Source organism: Penicillium verhagenii, assembly GCF_028828195.1.
Source record: "Penicillium verhagenii strain IBT 33310 chromosome Unknown utg000009l_segment0_segment0, whole genome shotgun sequence".
NCBI classification, from domain to species: Eukaryota; Fungi; Ascomycota; class Eurotiomycetes; order Eurotiales; family Aspergillaceae; genus Penicillium; species Penicillium verhagenii.
This window is the reverse complement of record NW_026643173.1, coordinates 597,220-609,514: the sequence shown is the minus strand read 5'-3', so window position 1 is coordinate 609,514 and position 12,295 is coordinate 597,220. Positions and strand designations below refer to the sequence as shown.

At 47.2% G+C, this 12,295-nt stretch overlaps 5 protein-coding genes across 5 annotated transcripts; 4 read left to right on the top strand and 1 right to left on the bottom strand.

The window, feature by feature from the left end:
* Positions 1-270: 270 nt before the first annotated feature.
* N7466_009291 (Maltose permease) lies at positions 271-2,407 on the top strand (the record flags this gene model as incomplete). Its single annotated transcript, XM_057168680.1, has 9 exons — positions 271-411; positions 490-604; positions 673-848; positions 919-1,363; positions 1,453-1,721; positions 1,780-1,888; positions 1,941-2,004; positions 2,070-2,178; positions 2,237-2,407. 9 exons carry the CDS (start codon positions 271-273, stop codon positions 2,405-2,407), a joined length of 1,599 nt encoding a protein of 532 aa, XP_057017386.1.
* Positions 2,408-2,715: 308 nt separating this feature from the next.
* On the bottom strand, positions 2,716-4,361 carry N7466_009290 (uncharacterized protein; the record flags this gene model as incomplete). The annotated part of the gene is made up of 7 exons (XM_057168679.1): positions 2,716-2,914; positions 2,973-3,304; positions 3,362-3,512; positions 3,570-3,682; positions 3,745-4,091; positions 4,163-4,237; positions 4,298-4,361. The coding sequence occupies 7 exons, from the start codon at positions 4,359-4,361 to the stop codon at positions 2,716-2,718; spliced, it is 1,281 nt and encodes a 426-aa protein (XP_057017385.1).
* A 655-nt stretch (positions 4,362-5,016) lies between these two features.
* Positions 5,017-6,207, top strand: N7466_009289 (short-chain dehydrogenase; the record flags this gene model as incomplete). The annotated part of the gene is made up of 4 exons (XM_057168678.1): positions 5,017-5,104; positions 5,164-5,823; positions 5,884-6,018; positions 6,071-6,207. 4 exons carry the CDS (start codon positions 5,017-5,019, stop codon positions 6,205-6,207), a joined length of 1,020 nt encoding a protein of 339 aa, XP_057017384.1.
* A 921-nt stretch (positions 6,208-7,128) lies between these two features.
* Positions 7,129-9,023, top strand: N7466_009288 (putative MFS transporter; the record flags this gene model as incomplete). Its single annotated transcript, XM_057168677.1, has 3 exons — positions 7,129-7,966; positions 8,032-8,287; positions 8,354-9,023. 3 exons carry the CDS (start codon positions 7,129-7,131, stop codon positions 9,021-9,023), a joined length of 1,764 nt encoding a protein of 587 aa, XP_057017383.1.
* Positions 9,024-9,882: 859 nt separating this feature from the next.
* On the top strand, positions 9,883-12,116 carry N7466_009287 (putative C6 transcription factor; the record flags this gene model as incomplete). Its single annotated transcript, XM_057168676.1, has 3 exons — positions 9,883-9,983; positions 10,071-10,752; positions 10,818-12,116. The coding sequence occupies 3 exons, from the start codon at positions 9,883-9,885 to the stop codon at positions 12,114-12,116; spliced, it is 2,082 nt and encodes a 693-aa protein (XP_057017382.1).
* Positions 12,117-12,295: the final 179 nt, after the last annotated feature.

Below are 12,295 nucleotides of genomic sequence, written 5' to 3'. Positions count from 1 at the left end.
ATCCAACTTTGTAGACACTAGGAACGACTCCACAATGGCCCCACAGAGAATCTGGGGAGGTCGTAAATGTACAATGTTAGATTGGGAATGGTCGTAGCTGGAGTTCGGGTTATGTATGCTATAACCCCTGCTCTGCCTGCATCAACAGGTATTTGTGCACGTCAAATAGAATACTGTGCTCACACTTGAGCGTCAATTCTCTATTTTCAAACTTTGGCTTCTTTTTTTCTTTCTTTCAATATCAGATATCTGGGCGAAAACACGGCCACCATGAGTGATCAGAACAAGAGTGGTCTTCGGCTTCATTGGAAGTCGCTGGCGGCTTGCTCGTTGATCTCCATGTCGCCATTCCAATATGGAGTCGATTACACTCTCATCGGAGGCTTCCAGGCTATGGTTGGGTTCTTAAAGGTAAGAATAGGGCCCACTATCAACCCCGTATCCACAATTAGATATGGAAATTGATCGTTCCGTTGTCTACAACATCAGGTTTTCGGATACAAAGACTCCGGCAGCTCTACAGGATGGAACATTTCCTCCGAGCGCCAGCAGCTCATTTCTTCTCTGATGGTGCTGGGTGCTTTCATTGGATCATGCTCTGCAGGTAAGAATCGGTCGCCAGTTATCAAAATATGCCAAAGTTGGAATGGAGATGACTAACTAGAAGAAAAGGACCTCTGGCAACCTTGCTCGGACGCAAGACCACTCTTCAGATTGCCGTGATCTTAATCTACGTTTCCAATGTCGTGATGATGACCACAGACACCATTGGAGGCCTTTACGCTGGCCGTTTGATCATTGGAGTCGGAAATGGGTTTCTCATGACCTTTTCCCAGCTATACATCCAGGTAACCACACCGCCACGGTTCAGAGAGTCACGTACCCAATTCTCCATACTCACCGTTATCTTCCCATTAGGAATGCTCACCGGCACGTTACAGAGGTCTTATGCTAGGCTGGTTCCAATTCTGGACATCGTTTGGCTCTCTCGTTGGCACCATCGTTGATAATTTCACGGAGAAGTCAACAGGAAAGGATAGCTATATCATACCCCTTGGCCTCATATTTATCATCCCGGCAATCTTGGTCATTGGCATGTTTTTCATTCCAGAATCGCCCAGATGGCTGCTCCAACGTGACGAGGTTGAAAAGGCTCGAAAAGCATTGGTTTGGCTGAGACCCGACCAGGAGACTGTCGAGCAGGAGATGGGAGAAATCCAACATGCTATTGAGTTGGAGCGTGGTTTGGCGAGTGGAACCTCGGTCTGGGACATGTTCACCAATCCCATTGATCGTCGCCGAACGATTCTAGCTGTCGGTGCTGTCACCACCCAGGCTGCTTCTGGTGCGATGTTCATGATCGGTAAGTCAATTTATAAAACCGAACACACGCCCTTTATTCTCACTTCACTGCATGCGTTCATGTGTGCTGACTATCATGTCACAATGCAGCTTATGGAACCTATTTCTTCGAGATGGCCGGCGTTGGAGATGCCTTTGAGAACAGTTGCATTCTAACTGCAGTTGGAGTTGTGGCCATTCTTCTCAATATTGCTGTCATCACCCATATTGGTCGTCGACGACTGTTCCTGGTAACGGGTCTTATACTATGCGGATTCAGTCAGCTGGTAGTTGCTATCGTATACACAGTCAAACCAGGAACGTCGGGCTCAGGCAAAGCGATTGTCGCATTGTCTGTTATCTTTATCTGTGCTTATAATGTAAGTACACAATCTGGGCTCTCAAACAACCTCTGTGTGAACTAATTCGAGATCTTAGGGAATGGTATCGACATATGCTTGGGTTTCGGGCGGAGAGCTGCCATCCCAGCGTCTTCGATCTTATACATTTGGTCTCGCGGCTGCTATTGGATTTTTGGGAGCTGTCAGTTTATTCCCTTTCCCTTTCTGTCTTTCTACATCGAAGTACTCAGCTAACAGCTCACCAGTGGCTCACCACATTCACTGCTCCTTATTTCATCAACGTCGCATCGTTGAACTGGGGGTAAGTTCATGATCAGTTTCTTTCGCATGTCAGTCTGCCAAATTTCTAATACTTCTGGTATACAGTCCCAAATACGGTTACATTTGGTTTCCGTCTTGTCTGATCGCTGCCGCCTTCATTTACCTCTATCTCCCTGAAGTGAAGGGGCGCACTTTGGAGGAAATTGATGAGATGGTAAGTGCTTCATATAATTTCAGAAGACAACAAGTACTGACTGGCTTTTCCCTTTTAGTTTGAGCAGCGAGTTCCAGCTCGCAAGTTTGCATCCTACAAATGTGTCGGCTCAGCAGCCCTCGAAGCAAGACGCAAGAACTCGGCCACCACCCTTGAGGATACGAAGAAGCCAAGGGACTCTGGTGACTCAGAGAAGGCCGCTGTGGAGACTATTGAGAACAAAGATTGATATAGGTGACCAGAGAGGATGAATATAGTAGTTACTATTCGAGGATGTTGTGGTAATCTCAGTCGGGTTGAGATTGTTAAATTGTCGGAGAAAGATTTCATAGTTAATCTACCATCGGTGGTTGAATGATCCATATTCTTTGATTCAAAGCTTAAGATAGGTGAACTACTACTATAGTATGTATGCACATGTGTAGGATCGAGAGCTGAGCTTGCAAAAATTGAAATTCATCTTATGGCATTTGTCATCGAGGGGCAGTCACATACTCGAGTGCTTGTAAGGTCAAATTAACGAAGTTTCTTTAAATACTAGTTCACCACCTGCACCTTCCGCAGAGCCGACTCAAATGACTCCCTCGCATTGTTTTCCGCATCAAATCGGAAAATCCAGTCTTCACGGGGAAGTTGGATCGATGATGGATCTTTCTTAACCTGCTCCCAGTCTGCCTTATGCCACATATCCCGAGTGGTCTCTCCAGTCTTCTGCACAGCCTTCACACGCTCATATCTAAAAATAAGTAAGCAACATATCCCACGAAGATTAGAAAATTGGAAAGAATTCATACCGAATATCTTGATAAGCTCGCACAGCATCAGGCACGTTGTTCTTTCCACCTTCTTTCAAGCAAACAGCAAGCACAACTCCGTCTTCCATAGCTTGCGTCGCTCCCTGTGCGGAGGTGGGGAGGAAAGGATGTGCCGAGTCTCCAAGCAACGCTATACGTCCGTGGTCACTCACCCAGCGAGGAAGTGGATCCCGATACACAAGTTTCCAATCGACGAGCGAGGGTGTTTTCTCAACGATGGCCCTGCAGATGGGATCCCATCCGTCAATCACCTTGTACACGTCTTCGAGTTTACCAGGAAGTTGCCAGGATTCGGCGATGTCGGCTTCGTCCTGAAGAAGAAGTTCGTTAGAGCTGCCCAGTATACTAAAGAATGGTAGTTTACTTACCTTGTGTGTGAGAACCCAGCAGCAGTCTTGTCCATTCTTGATTGTGGAGAAGAGGAAGTGAACATCGGGTCCAATCCATCCATTGAAGGTATCGCCGTTTTCGCAGAAGTGTCTGGTCCGTGGATCGCGCATCATGTCCTCGTTTGAGAACCTGTATAAATTAGCAAAAAGTCTTCCAATCGAACATTCCACTGTTTCTCCCACTTACCAAGCTCGGAAGATCGCATAACCACTAGACTTGGGCTTGTCAACATAGCCCAGGACCAGCTCTCGTGCTTTCGAGCGTACACCATCTGCACCGATGACGAGGTCTGCGGTGACCTAGATTGAAACAAAATTAGTTCACATGCACTCATTTGCCAGAATATTGCTTGTTCACTTACACGAGTCTCGTTCTCAAGAACGATTCCAGCTTGATTCTCATCCTCGAAATACTCCACCACCCTCTGGCCTAGATGAATAGGAATTCCGAGATCATCCTTGGCATATTTAAAAATCACAGTATGCAGTTCACCTCGGTGGCCATTAAAAACTGGGGCCTCTGGGTCATTGTTATGAGCCAATTGTGTGTGCATAAGCTCGCCCGTCCACTTGTGAATCTTGAAGCCGTGATTTTCTAGGTTGATGCTGAGAGGCTTCATTTTATCTGCGACAGCACCGTCGGACCAACGACGGAAGATGCGACCAGCATTTGGACCGAAGGAAATAATATCGCCGAGTGACTTGAGCTCTAGAGAGAAAAGTGGCATGCGAATTAGAAGTCTTGTTCCCATCTCCTGCTAGCTTTGTTTATGGACTCACCTGGGAATGATTCGTAGATCTCCACGCTGTGCCCTTGGCGATGACATTCAATAGCAGCAGTCAATCCACCAAAGCCTGATTAATCATGTTAGGAATATTTGTAAATTCGTGGGGAAGTTTGGTGGTGATGCATACCTGCGCCAACGATCACCACTTTGATTCCCGTCGACTGGGCCGCTTCTCCGTTGGAGACAGACATATCTCGCTTTGATTTCTCAGAAAGATAGTATATCTAAGCTTCAAGAAATGTATACGCACTAGAGAAAAATCGGTAAAAAGAAAAAAAAAACATATGCATGTGCATGTGCTGGACTTTTTCATTTATTGCTAGCATTGGGGCTCATCCCCGCCTCTGGAATAACCCCAAAACCGAACGGCTACGTCAACAATCCCCAACTGCCGATAGTCTCAATGCAGAATTATGGAATTCAGGGCTCGGTACAATCTTTCCGGTTTAGCAGTCCAATGAGTGGCATCGAAACTATCATCCACACGGGATGTGGAGAGTACTCTTGCGGGGTCGCGGGATCGCTGGAGTAGACTGAAACTAGTCTGAGATATCCCACATCCCCCGCATTTTCAAGTGCCTTTCATCTCAGGGCATTGGCCTCGCCTTCTTGCCGAGCATGAGTCATTGTCCGCCATTTCTTCGGTTCGTCTTGCTATGTTGAAAGGAGTTAACCTGCGTGTGGGGCCTGGGGGTTCTCCAGGAGGATTTGCGGGGCTGCCGCTAAGAGATATGCCGGCGAGGAGACGTAAATGGAGGATATAGAAAGAGCCAGTTGGATGAAAAAGAAAACAGAAACAGGAAAAAGGAAAAAGGAAAAAAAGCCACACTAGAAGATAATAGGGAAATGGCTGTATCTCACCCCGAGTTTAACGAGAAATCCACGGCGACGGAAGTCGCTAGTGCATTTGCAGGACAGATTCAAGGCAAGAATGGTAAGTCATGGTTCTGTCTTCAGGGAAAGTATGTTCTGGAAGGTTAACATTCAGATAAGTGGTCATTACTGGCGTTGGACCAAATAGCTTAGGCGAAGCCATTGCACTGGCGATAGCTAGCCAGCAACCCAAAAACTTGATTCTGGCCTCTCGTACTGCGAACAAAGTCCAGGAAGTTGCCGACAAAGTGCAGGCACAGACCCCAGGAACAGCTGTCAAAACTGTGGTATTGAATCTTGCATCTCAAAAATCCATCCAAGCTGCAGCATCAATAATCCAGGGGCTACTCGACCACATCGACATCCTCATCAATAATGCTGGAATGATGGTCCTAGATCGAGAGACCACAGAAGAAGGCATTGAGATTCAGTTTGGAACAAACCATGTTGGCCACTTTCTGTTCACAAACCTACTCATGCCCCAACTGAAGAATGCGGCTAAAGCCTCTGAGCCTGGGTCGACCCGAGTGGTTAATGTCACTAGTGCTGGTCACCGCTTGTCGCCCATCCGATTCCATGACTATAACTGGGAGGGCAAAGAAGTTCCAATAGATGAGAGACCTCCTGATGGACTGCCACCCATGTTCAGTCCCACGGCAACCGGGTATAATGGATGGTTAGCATATGGGCAGTCCAAGGCGGCCAACATTCTGTTCACAGTTTACCTCACCCAGAATCTTGCATCTTCGGGCATTGTATCATACAGTGTCCACCCTGGCTGTAAGTTTGAAGTGGCATTGGGGAGAGATTTCTTGCCTCGAGACTAACACATTTCTGTAGCTATCTGGACAGGTCTGAGTCGAAGTCTTGATGAGAATGGTACTGAAACCATGTCAAAAACCAGTAAATTCTGGAAGACGCCCGATCAAGGCGCAGCCACCATGCTCGTAGCTGCTTTGGACCCGGGATTGAACGGTATGTTTCATGCGAGAGATTCTCACATGGCCATTTTACTCACTAGTCATAGTTGCATCTGATCCATCGGCCGTTTATCTCAGCGATTGCCAGTTTGCCACCGCAGTACCTCACGCTGTCAGCTTGGAAGCCGCCGAAAAATTGCACCGGTTGAGTGAAGAATTGGTGGGGATGCAGTTTCCCCTATGATATCACGCAGTATTGGGCATCGTCGGAGACCCGATGCATCGTCGTATCTTTCTCAATGCAAGCATATCAAGGTCCGATATTTAAATTTCCCTTTTCGAAATGAGGTGCAGATCGTATCTGTAGGTATTACTGTTGAGAACAAGGAAAGTGCTTGTAGATGTAGAATGTGTTGATGTGAAGTAAGTCGGGTTGGTTGTAGTGACACGCAGCGTGAACGGCTTATAGCCACTGCAGTCTTCTGGTTCAGCCAATAGGATCGCTGGATCATCTACCGCCCCGCGCGCACCCTTACACACTGTCCGGCAATGGGTGTGGTAGTACTGGAAGGCGGTGTGGTAGGAGACAAATCTTCACTCTGAACGCGCCAAAAATTTACTCCGGGATGACTAATCCTCGACGGCGGTTCGAGATTTCGGACATCCGAAGTGGCGGATCCACAGCCACTCACATCTGCACCAACCACATCGCAGATGACGCGGAACTGAGCCGATATTTCTGGCTTTCAATTGTCCACCGATAGAGAAATCAGGACAAAATGCGGCACCAGAAACCGTCGTCGGAGATTTTTCCGACGTTCAATCCTGCTCGGCGGCGGAAGTCTCCAATCATTGCTAATTCATTTTCCGATAAGCCGGTTTATGGATAGCACTAAAACATGGGGTGAAAAATCCTTCATCCTTTATATAGACGCTATCCACCCCCATTCATCGGCATTTGAATGATTCAAATCGGAAATTATTGAGATTGAACACAAAATTTCCATACACTACACTTCTTGCCAAGCATTCTTGAGCTCATTGATATCTCAATTTGAACGGAGCAACTCCACTTGGGTTCTCGAATGGATCCCGTCAAAAATTCGACAATTAACGATATTTAAGTGGATACAACCTTGGAATCATCGTATCCAAACCAACAAGTATGGTGTCAACAAATCGACAGCGTGCAGCCGAGAAGGCTTTGCACGACCAGACCAACATCCTTCCTTTCGCTCAGCTTATGGTTGTGTTTTCGGGACTGGCGACGTCGTTGCTAATTACCATGTCGGATCAGAATGGTATTAGTGTGACGTTGCCCACCATTGCACGCGATCTAGGAGCCGAGGATACTATTTCTTGGGCTGGTACTTCCTCTTTGATTGCCAATACCATGTTCACAGTATTATATGGCCGACTATCCGATATCTTTGGCCGCAAGTCTATCTATATCGGTGCATTGATACTACTTTGCCTTGCAGATCTATGCTGCGGTCTATCGGTGAACCCGGCCATGTTCTACATCTTCCGAGGTGTGGCAGGTGTTGCAGGTGGTGGTGTCACATCTCTGACTATGATTATCGTTTCTGATATTGTCACTCTTGAACAACGTGGAAAGTATCAGGGCATTCTAGGTGCTGCTCTTGGCACTGGAAATGTGATTGGACCGTTCATTGCCGCCGCATTCATTATGGATTCTACGTGGCGTGGCTTTTTCTGGCTCATTTCTCCATTAGCTGCGTGTTCTGCTGTGGTTGGGTTTTTTCTCATCCCGAATAATGCGAAGAAAGTCAAATTCCGAGAAAACATTAAGCGTATCGATTGGTGGGGTGTGCTCGCCTCTTCAGTTGGTATTATCTTCTTGTTGATTCCTATCTCTGGTGGTGGTTCTTACTTCCAGTGGGACTCTGCAATGGTCATCAGCATGCTCGTTATTGGATCACTATCTATGATTGCTTTCGTCTTCATTGAGTGGAAAGTGGCTTCATTGCCTATGCTGCCAAGTATGTCTCGCTCGATCAACACTACTCTCATGCCAGCGAAACTGATTATACTGACTATCTTCTAGTGGTATTCTTCAAGAATAAGGTTATCTGTGCCCTCTTCCTGCAAAGCTTCTTGCTGGGAGCGGTTTACCAGGCCTACCTCTACTACTTGCCTCTTTATTATCAAAACGGACGTGGCTGGGATCCCATTGTCTCCGCAGCCTTGACAGCTCCAATGGTTACTTGTCAGTCCATTTCATCTGTTTGCTCGGGACAGTATATCTCTCGACTGAAGAGATACGGCGAGATTATCTGGATCGGATTCGGAACCTGGACCTTGTAAGTGGAAATCCCAATGTGAACGCACTCTGTCCAATATAGTTTTCTAACCATCCGAGTTATCAGGGGCGCTGGTTTGATGCTACTTTTTGGTCGCGACACTCACCCAGCTGTCATCGCCGTCATTGTCGGTATCACGGGCATCGGAATTGGCTTCACATTCCAACCAACTTTAGTCGCCTTACAAGCCCATTGCACCAAATCCCAACGCGCAGTGTCCATCTCCAACCGCAATTTCTTCCGGTGTATGGGTGGTTCCGTTGGTCTTGCTGTTTCGGCAGCTCTGTTACAGGCATCACTCCGCTCGAATCTGCCTAGCCAGCTCTCCTACCTTGCAGAATCTTCTTACTCGCTTCCTTCTGAGTCGAGTGTCAGCGCAGAGGAGTGGTCTCAAATTTTGTCATCGTACTCAGCTGCTTCCCACTCTGTTTTCATTCTCCAGGTTCCCTTGATCGGCGTCTGTTTCCTTGCATGCGCTTTCGTCCGTGATCGCGGTCTTGAGCGAGTCAAGGACCCCGAGGAGATTGAGGAGGAGAAGCGGAAGGCAGAGCTGGCTTCTAGGGACGCCGAGGCAGCTATTCATGAGGTTGATGAGTCTGAAAATCACGAGGCCGAAGATAATGTTGAAAAGCGACACTCCATTTCGTCGACGCTCGCGGACTCATCTATGCCGCCATCTCGTGCAGAGCCGGAACTTTCCAACTTGGAAGAGAAGCAAAGCGCCGAGCAAAAATAAAGAAAAAAAAAGCCTTTTCATCCATGGATTTTCATTCTTCTTGGAAAAATTTCTTCTTGTTTCCTCATTCCAAGGTTTCATTTGATTTAAATTGCAATGGCAACCTTGGTTTGAAATTGCATAGCGTTAGATACCACAAAAGCATAGTATACATGTCGCATTGGATAAATTTATTGGTTTTGATAGCTAGATAGCACAAGATACATACACTTTTATAATAATTTGGTAATCATTCAATTTTCACAAGAAATTTCTGCATGTGTGTTCAAATGTTCAAATGTTACATAGATCCATGGATCAATAGATAGGTTCCTACATGTATAACGGACTCAAGGCATTCCAGATATGAAACCTTGGAAGGTGGAACTACTCGATTCCAGATGTCTTCCAAGGCTCTTCTAGAACCAAATGTAATTGAGGCTGTCGCATAACTAATTTCACATTTTTGGGGGCTTTTTTCGCAAAGGTTTTAGTGTCATAGAAAGCGGGGGTTTGGCATAAGCTCTCAGTTGAATTGCGGCCGATGGTCGGACTCTTGGCATCATCGGCATCTTCCCGTACTTGTCGGTTCTTCCTCCGACATCTATTTGCTGACTCGGTGACTCCATCCAACTCCACCGAAACCCACACTTACGATGGTTCTATTCCAAAGTAATTGATTTGAGGCTTTGAAATGAATTAAGATGTATGCACCTCAACATAGCCCCGAGTCATCGAGGTTGGCAAGTCCAGCATCCCAGGACTACAATCCCCGAAAGCGCGGGAGGACTGCATGCACCCGTTGCAAAACAAGAAAACAAAAAGTAAGCTTGACGTTCCTTGGATGCTGATATATGAGTAACGTACTCATGTGGACTTCATGCAGTGCGACAATGCAATTCCAACCTGCTCCAACTGCCAAAAGGCGGGAGTCACGTGTGACAAGTCCAGTGTACGAGAAGACGCAGGTCGTCAAAATGAGTGAGTGAGAGCACATGAGCTAAGAGCATCTGAAATAAATGGTTCATATCAGATCAAAACATGAAATTGGCTAACTGTAATCCTCAGTTATACACGCGCACTGGAAGAGCGGGTAGCTTTCCTTGAAGGCAAACTGGGTCTCACTGAGCCGACAACTGCCCAAGACCCTTCTGGCGCAAACGCTGCGAGGTCAATATGGTCTCCCACGGGTGTACAGAACACTCCACGGAATACCCCGTCTAGTATGGACAACAATCCCGTCGGCGAGATTGTGGGTCTCCTTGCATTAAGCTCATCCGAAGCACCCGCATATGTGGGAGCAAGCTCGGGCCTCGCTTTGGCCGCTAATCTAGGCGAGCTGGTACAAACCAGTGTCTGGAACCAGTTCGTTTCGAGAATGCATCAAAGCCCAAATCCAGCATGTGGAAATGCTTCCCAGAGTACGGCGGCACCCAGCACAAGCCAGTCGCAGCCTCAGCAGGGGAGGGGTTGCTCACGGACCCGAGATCTGGAATTTCCAAATGATGAGACTGGAACAAAGATTCTAGAGACTTACTTCTTGAGACTTCATTCTCGATATCCATTTTTGGATCGGACACGAACATGGGAACTTCATAATGAGAGAGATCGATTTACGAAAATAAAGCGTGAAGACCTCACCCAGGCTGATCGATATGCGATATTCAAATTGAATCTGATATATGGTATTGGTTCCACAATGCTTCAGATGAACGGCAACAAATCATACCTTACATTTTCATCACCTGAAGTGAGTTTCAAAGCTATCTTTCTACCCTTCAAAACACAATTGTGCTAACATCTTCCCTCTCTTAGCGATATTATATAACTGCGCTGCAATATTATATGCCAGCAATTTGTGAAGCACGTTCCATCGAAAATATCGAAGCCATGGTCCTCCTAGTGGTCTATCACCTGCGCACTACATCTAGCCATGGAATGTGGTACATGATTGGACTTGCCATGCGCACAGCCATTGACCTTGGCCTCCACCGAAAGGCAAATGAGAGAAACATGGACCCATTCAACGCACAAATGCGACGAAGACTTTTTTGGACAGTATACTATCTCGAGCGAGTTGTCGCAATGTCTCTTGGTCGGCCATTCAGCATATCTGACCGACACATCGATCTCGATCTCCCATGGGACGTCGATGACGACGTAGAAGATCCCGCAATACTCACAGCACCACCATCTCTGAATCCCACCAAAACAACAAATCTCACATTCGCGGTCTACCTCTTCAAACTCCGACGCATCGACTCCAGAATCCTACACAAGATCTACCGCGCCGACCGCCTAATATCCTCCCTCCGACCAAAAATGGACCCCTTATACCTTGAGCTCGAGCAGTGGAAAGAGTCTGCCTTGCTCCGTTTCCGTGGCCCAGATCTCGACTACCCCATGCTCCATTACCACAGAGCCGTACGACTATTAATACAGCCATTCCTTCCTCTCCTCCCAATAACAGACCCATACTACCACATTTGCCTCCGCGCCTCAGGAGAAATCTGCCAGTCCCAAAAACGCCTCCACCAAACTCTGGAATACGGCCACTCTTTCCTAGCCGTTCAGACCATCTTCATGGCAGGCATCACACTCCTCTACGCGCTATGGACCCACACTGAGAAAGTCTGGTCTGTCGCCATGAGCAACGATATCCGCGCCTGCTCAACCGTGCTATTTGTAATGGGTGAGCGCGCAGCCTGGGTCAAGAAATACAGAGACGCCTTTGAGCTCCTCGTCAATGCCGCCATGGAAAAATTACAGGGCGATGAAACCGCCCGGAATACCGGCATTGTGGAGCTGATGACAGCCCACTGTGCACAGAATGGTAGCGCTTGCGTTGATAATAATAACCCTACGTCTGGCATGCCGAGTGGAGAGAAGTTCCCCATGGCGAACCCAGCAGGCTTGGCGCCGGAAATTGGGGTTTCGGGTTTCACCTATCCGACCGACGACACTGGGCATGCTGTAAGAATGGCGTTGCAGCTTGCCCCTTGGATTGATCAGGATGAGAGTGATCCGATGTGGATGCCGGATTTTGAGACGCTGGAGAACTTGTCCGGAACTTTTTGGAGTCATGCTGATATGGCTCTTTTTGATGGATTATAATGAAATACTTCGGATGGATGTACATAGTCATGTTATTAAAAATACGGAGATAGTAACACTAGGTACTAGTAAATAACATTCTTCCAAGCAACCTTGAAATAATTTAGCTATATAGTCAACTGGTACCCTACTACTATAGTCAAAAGTATTTCCCCACTTCTTGGCGGGCCCCCATCACC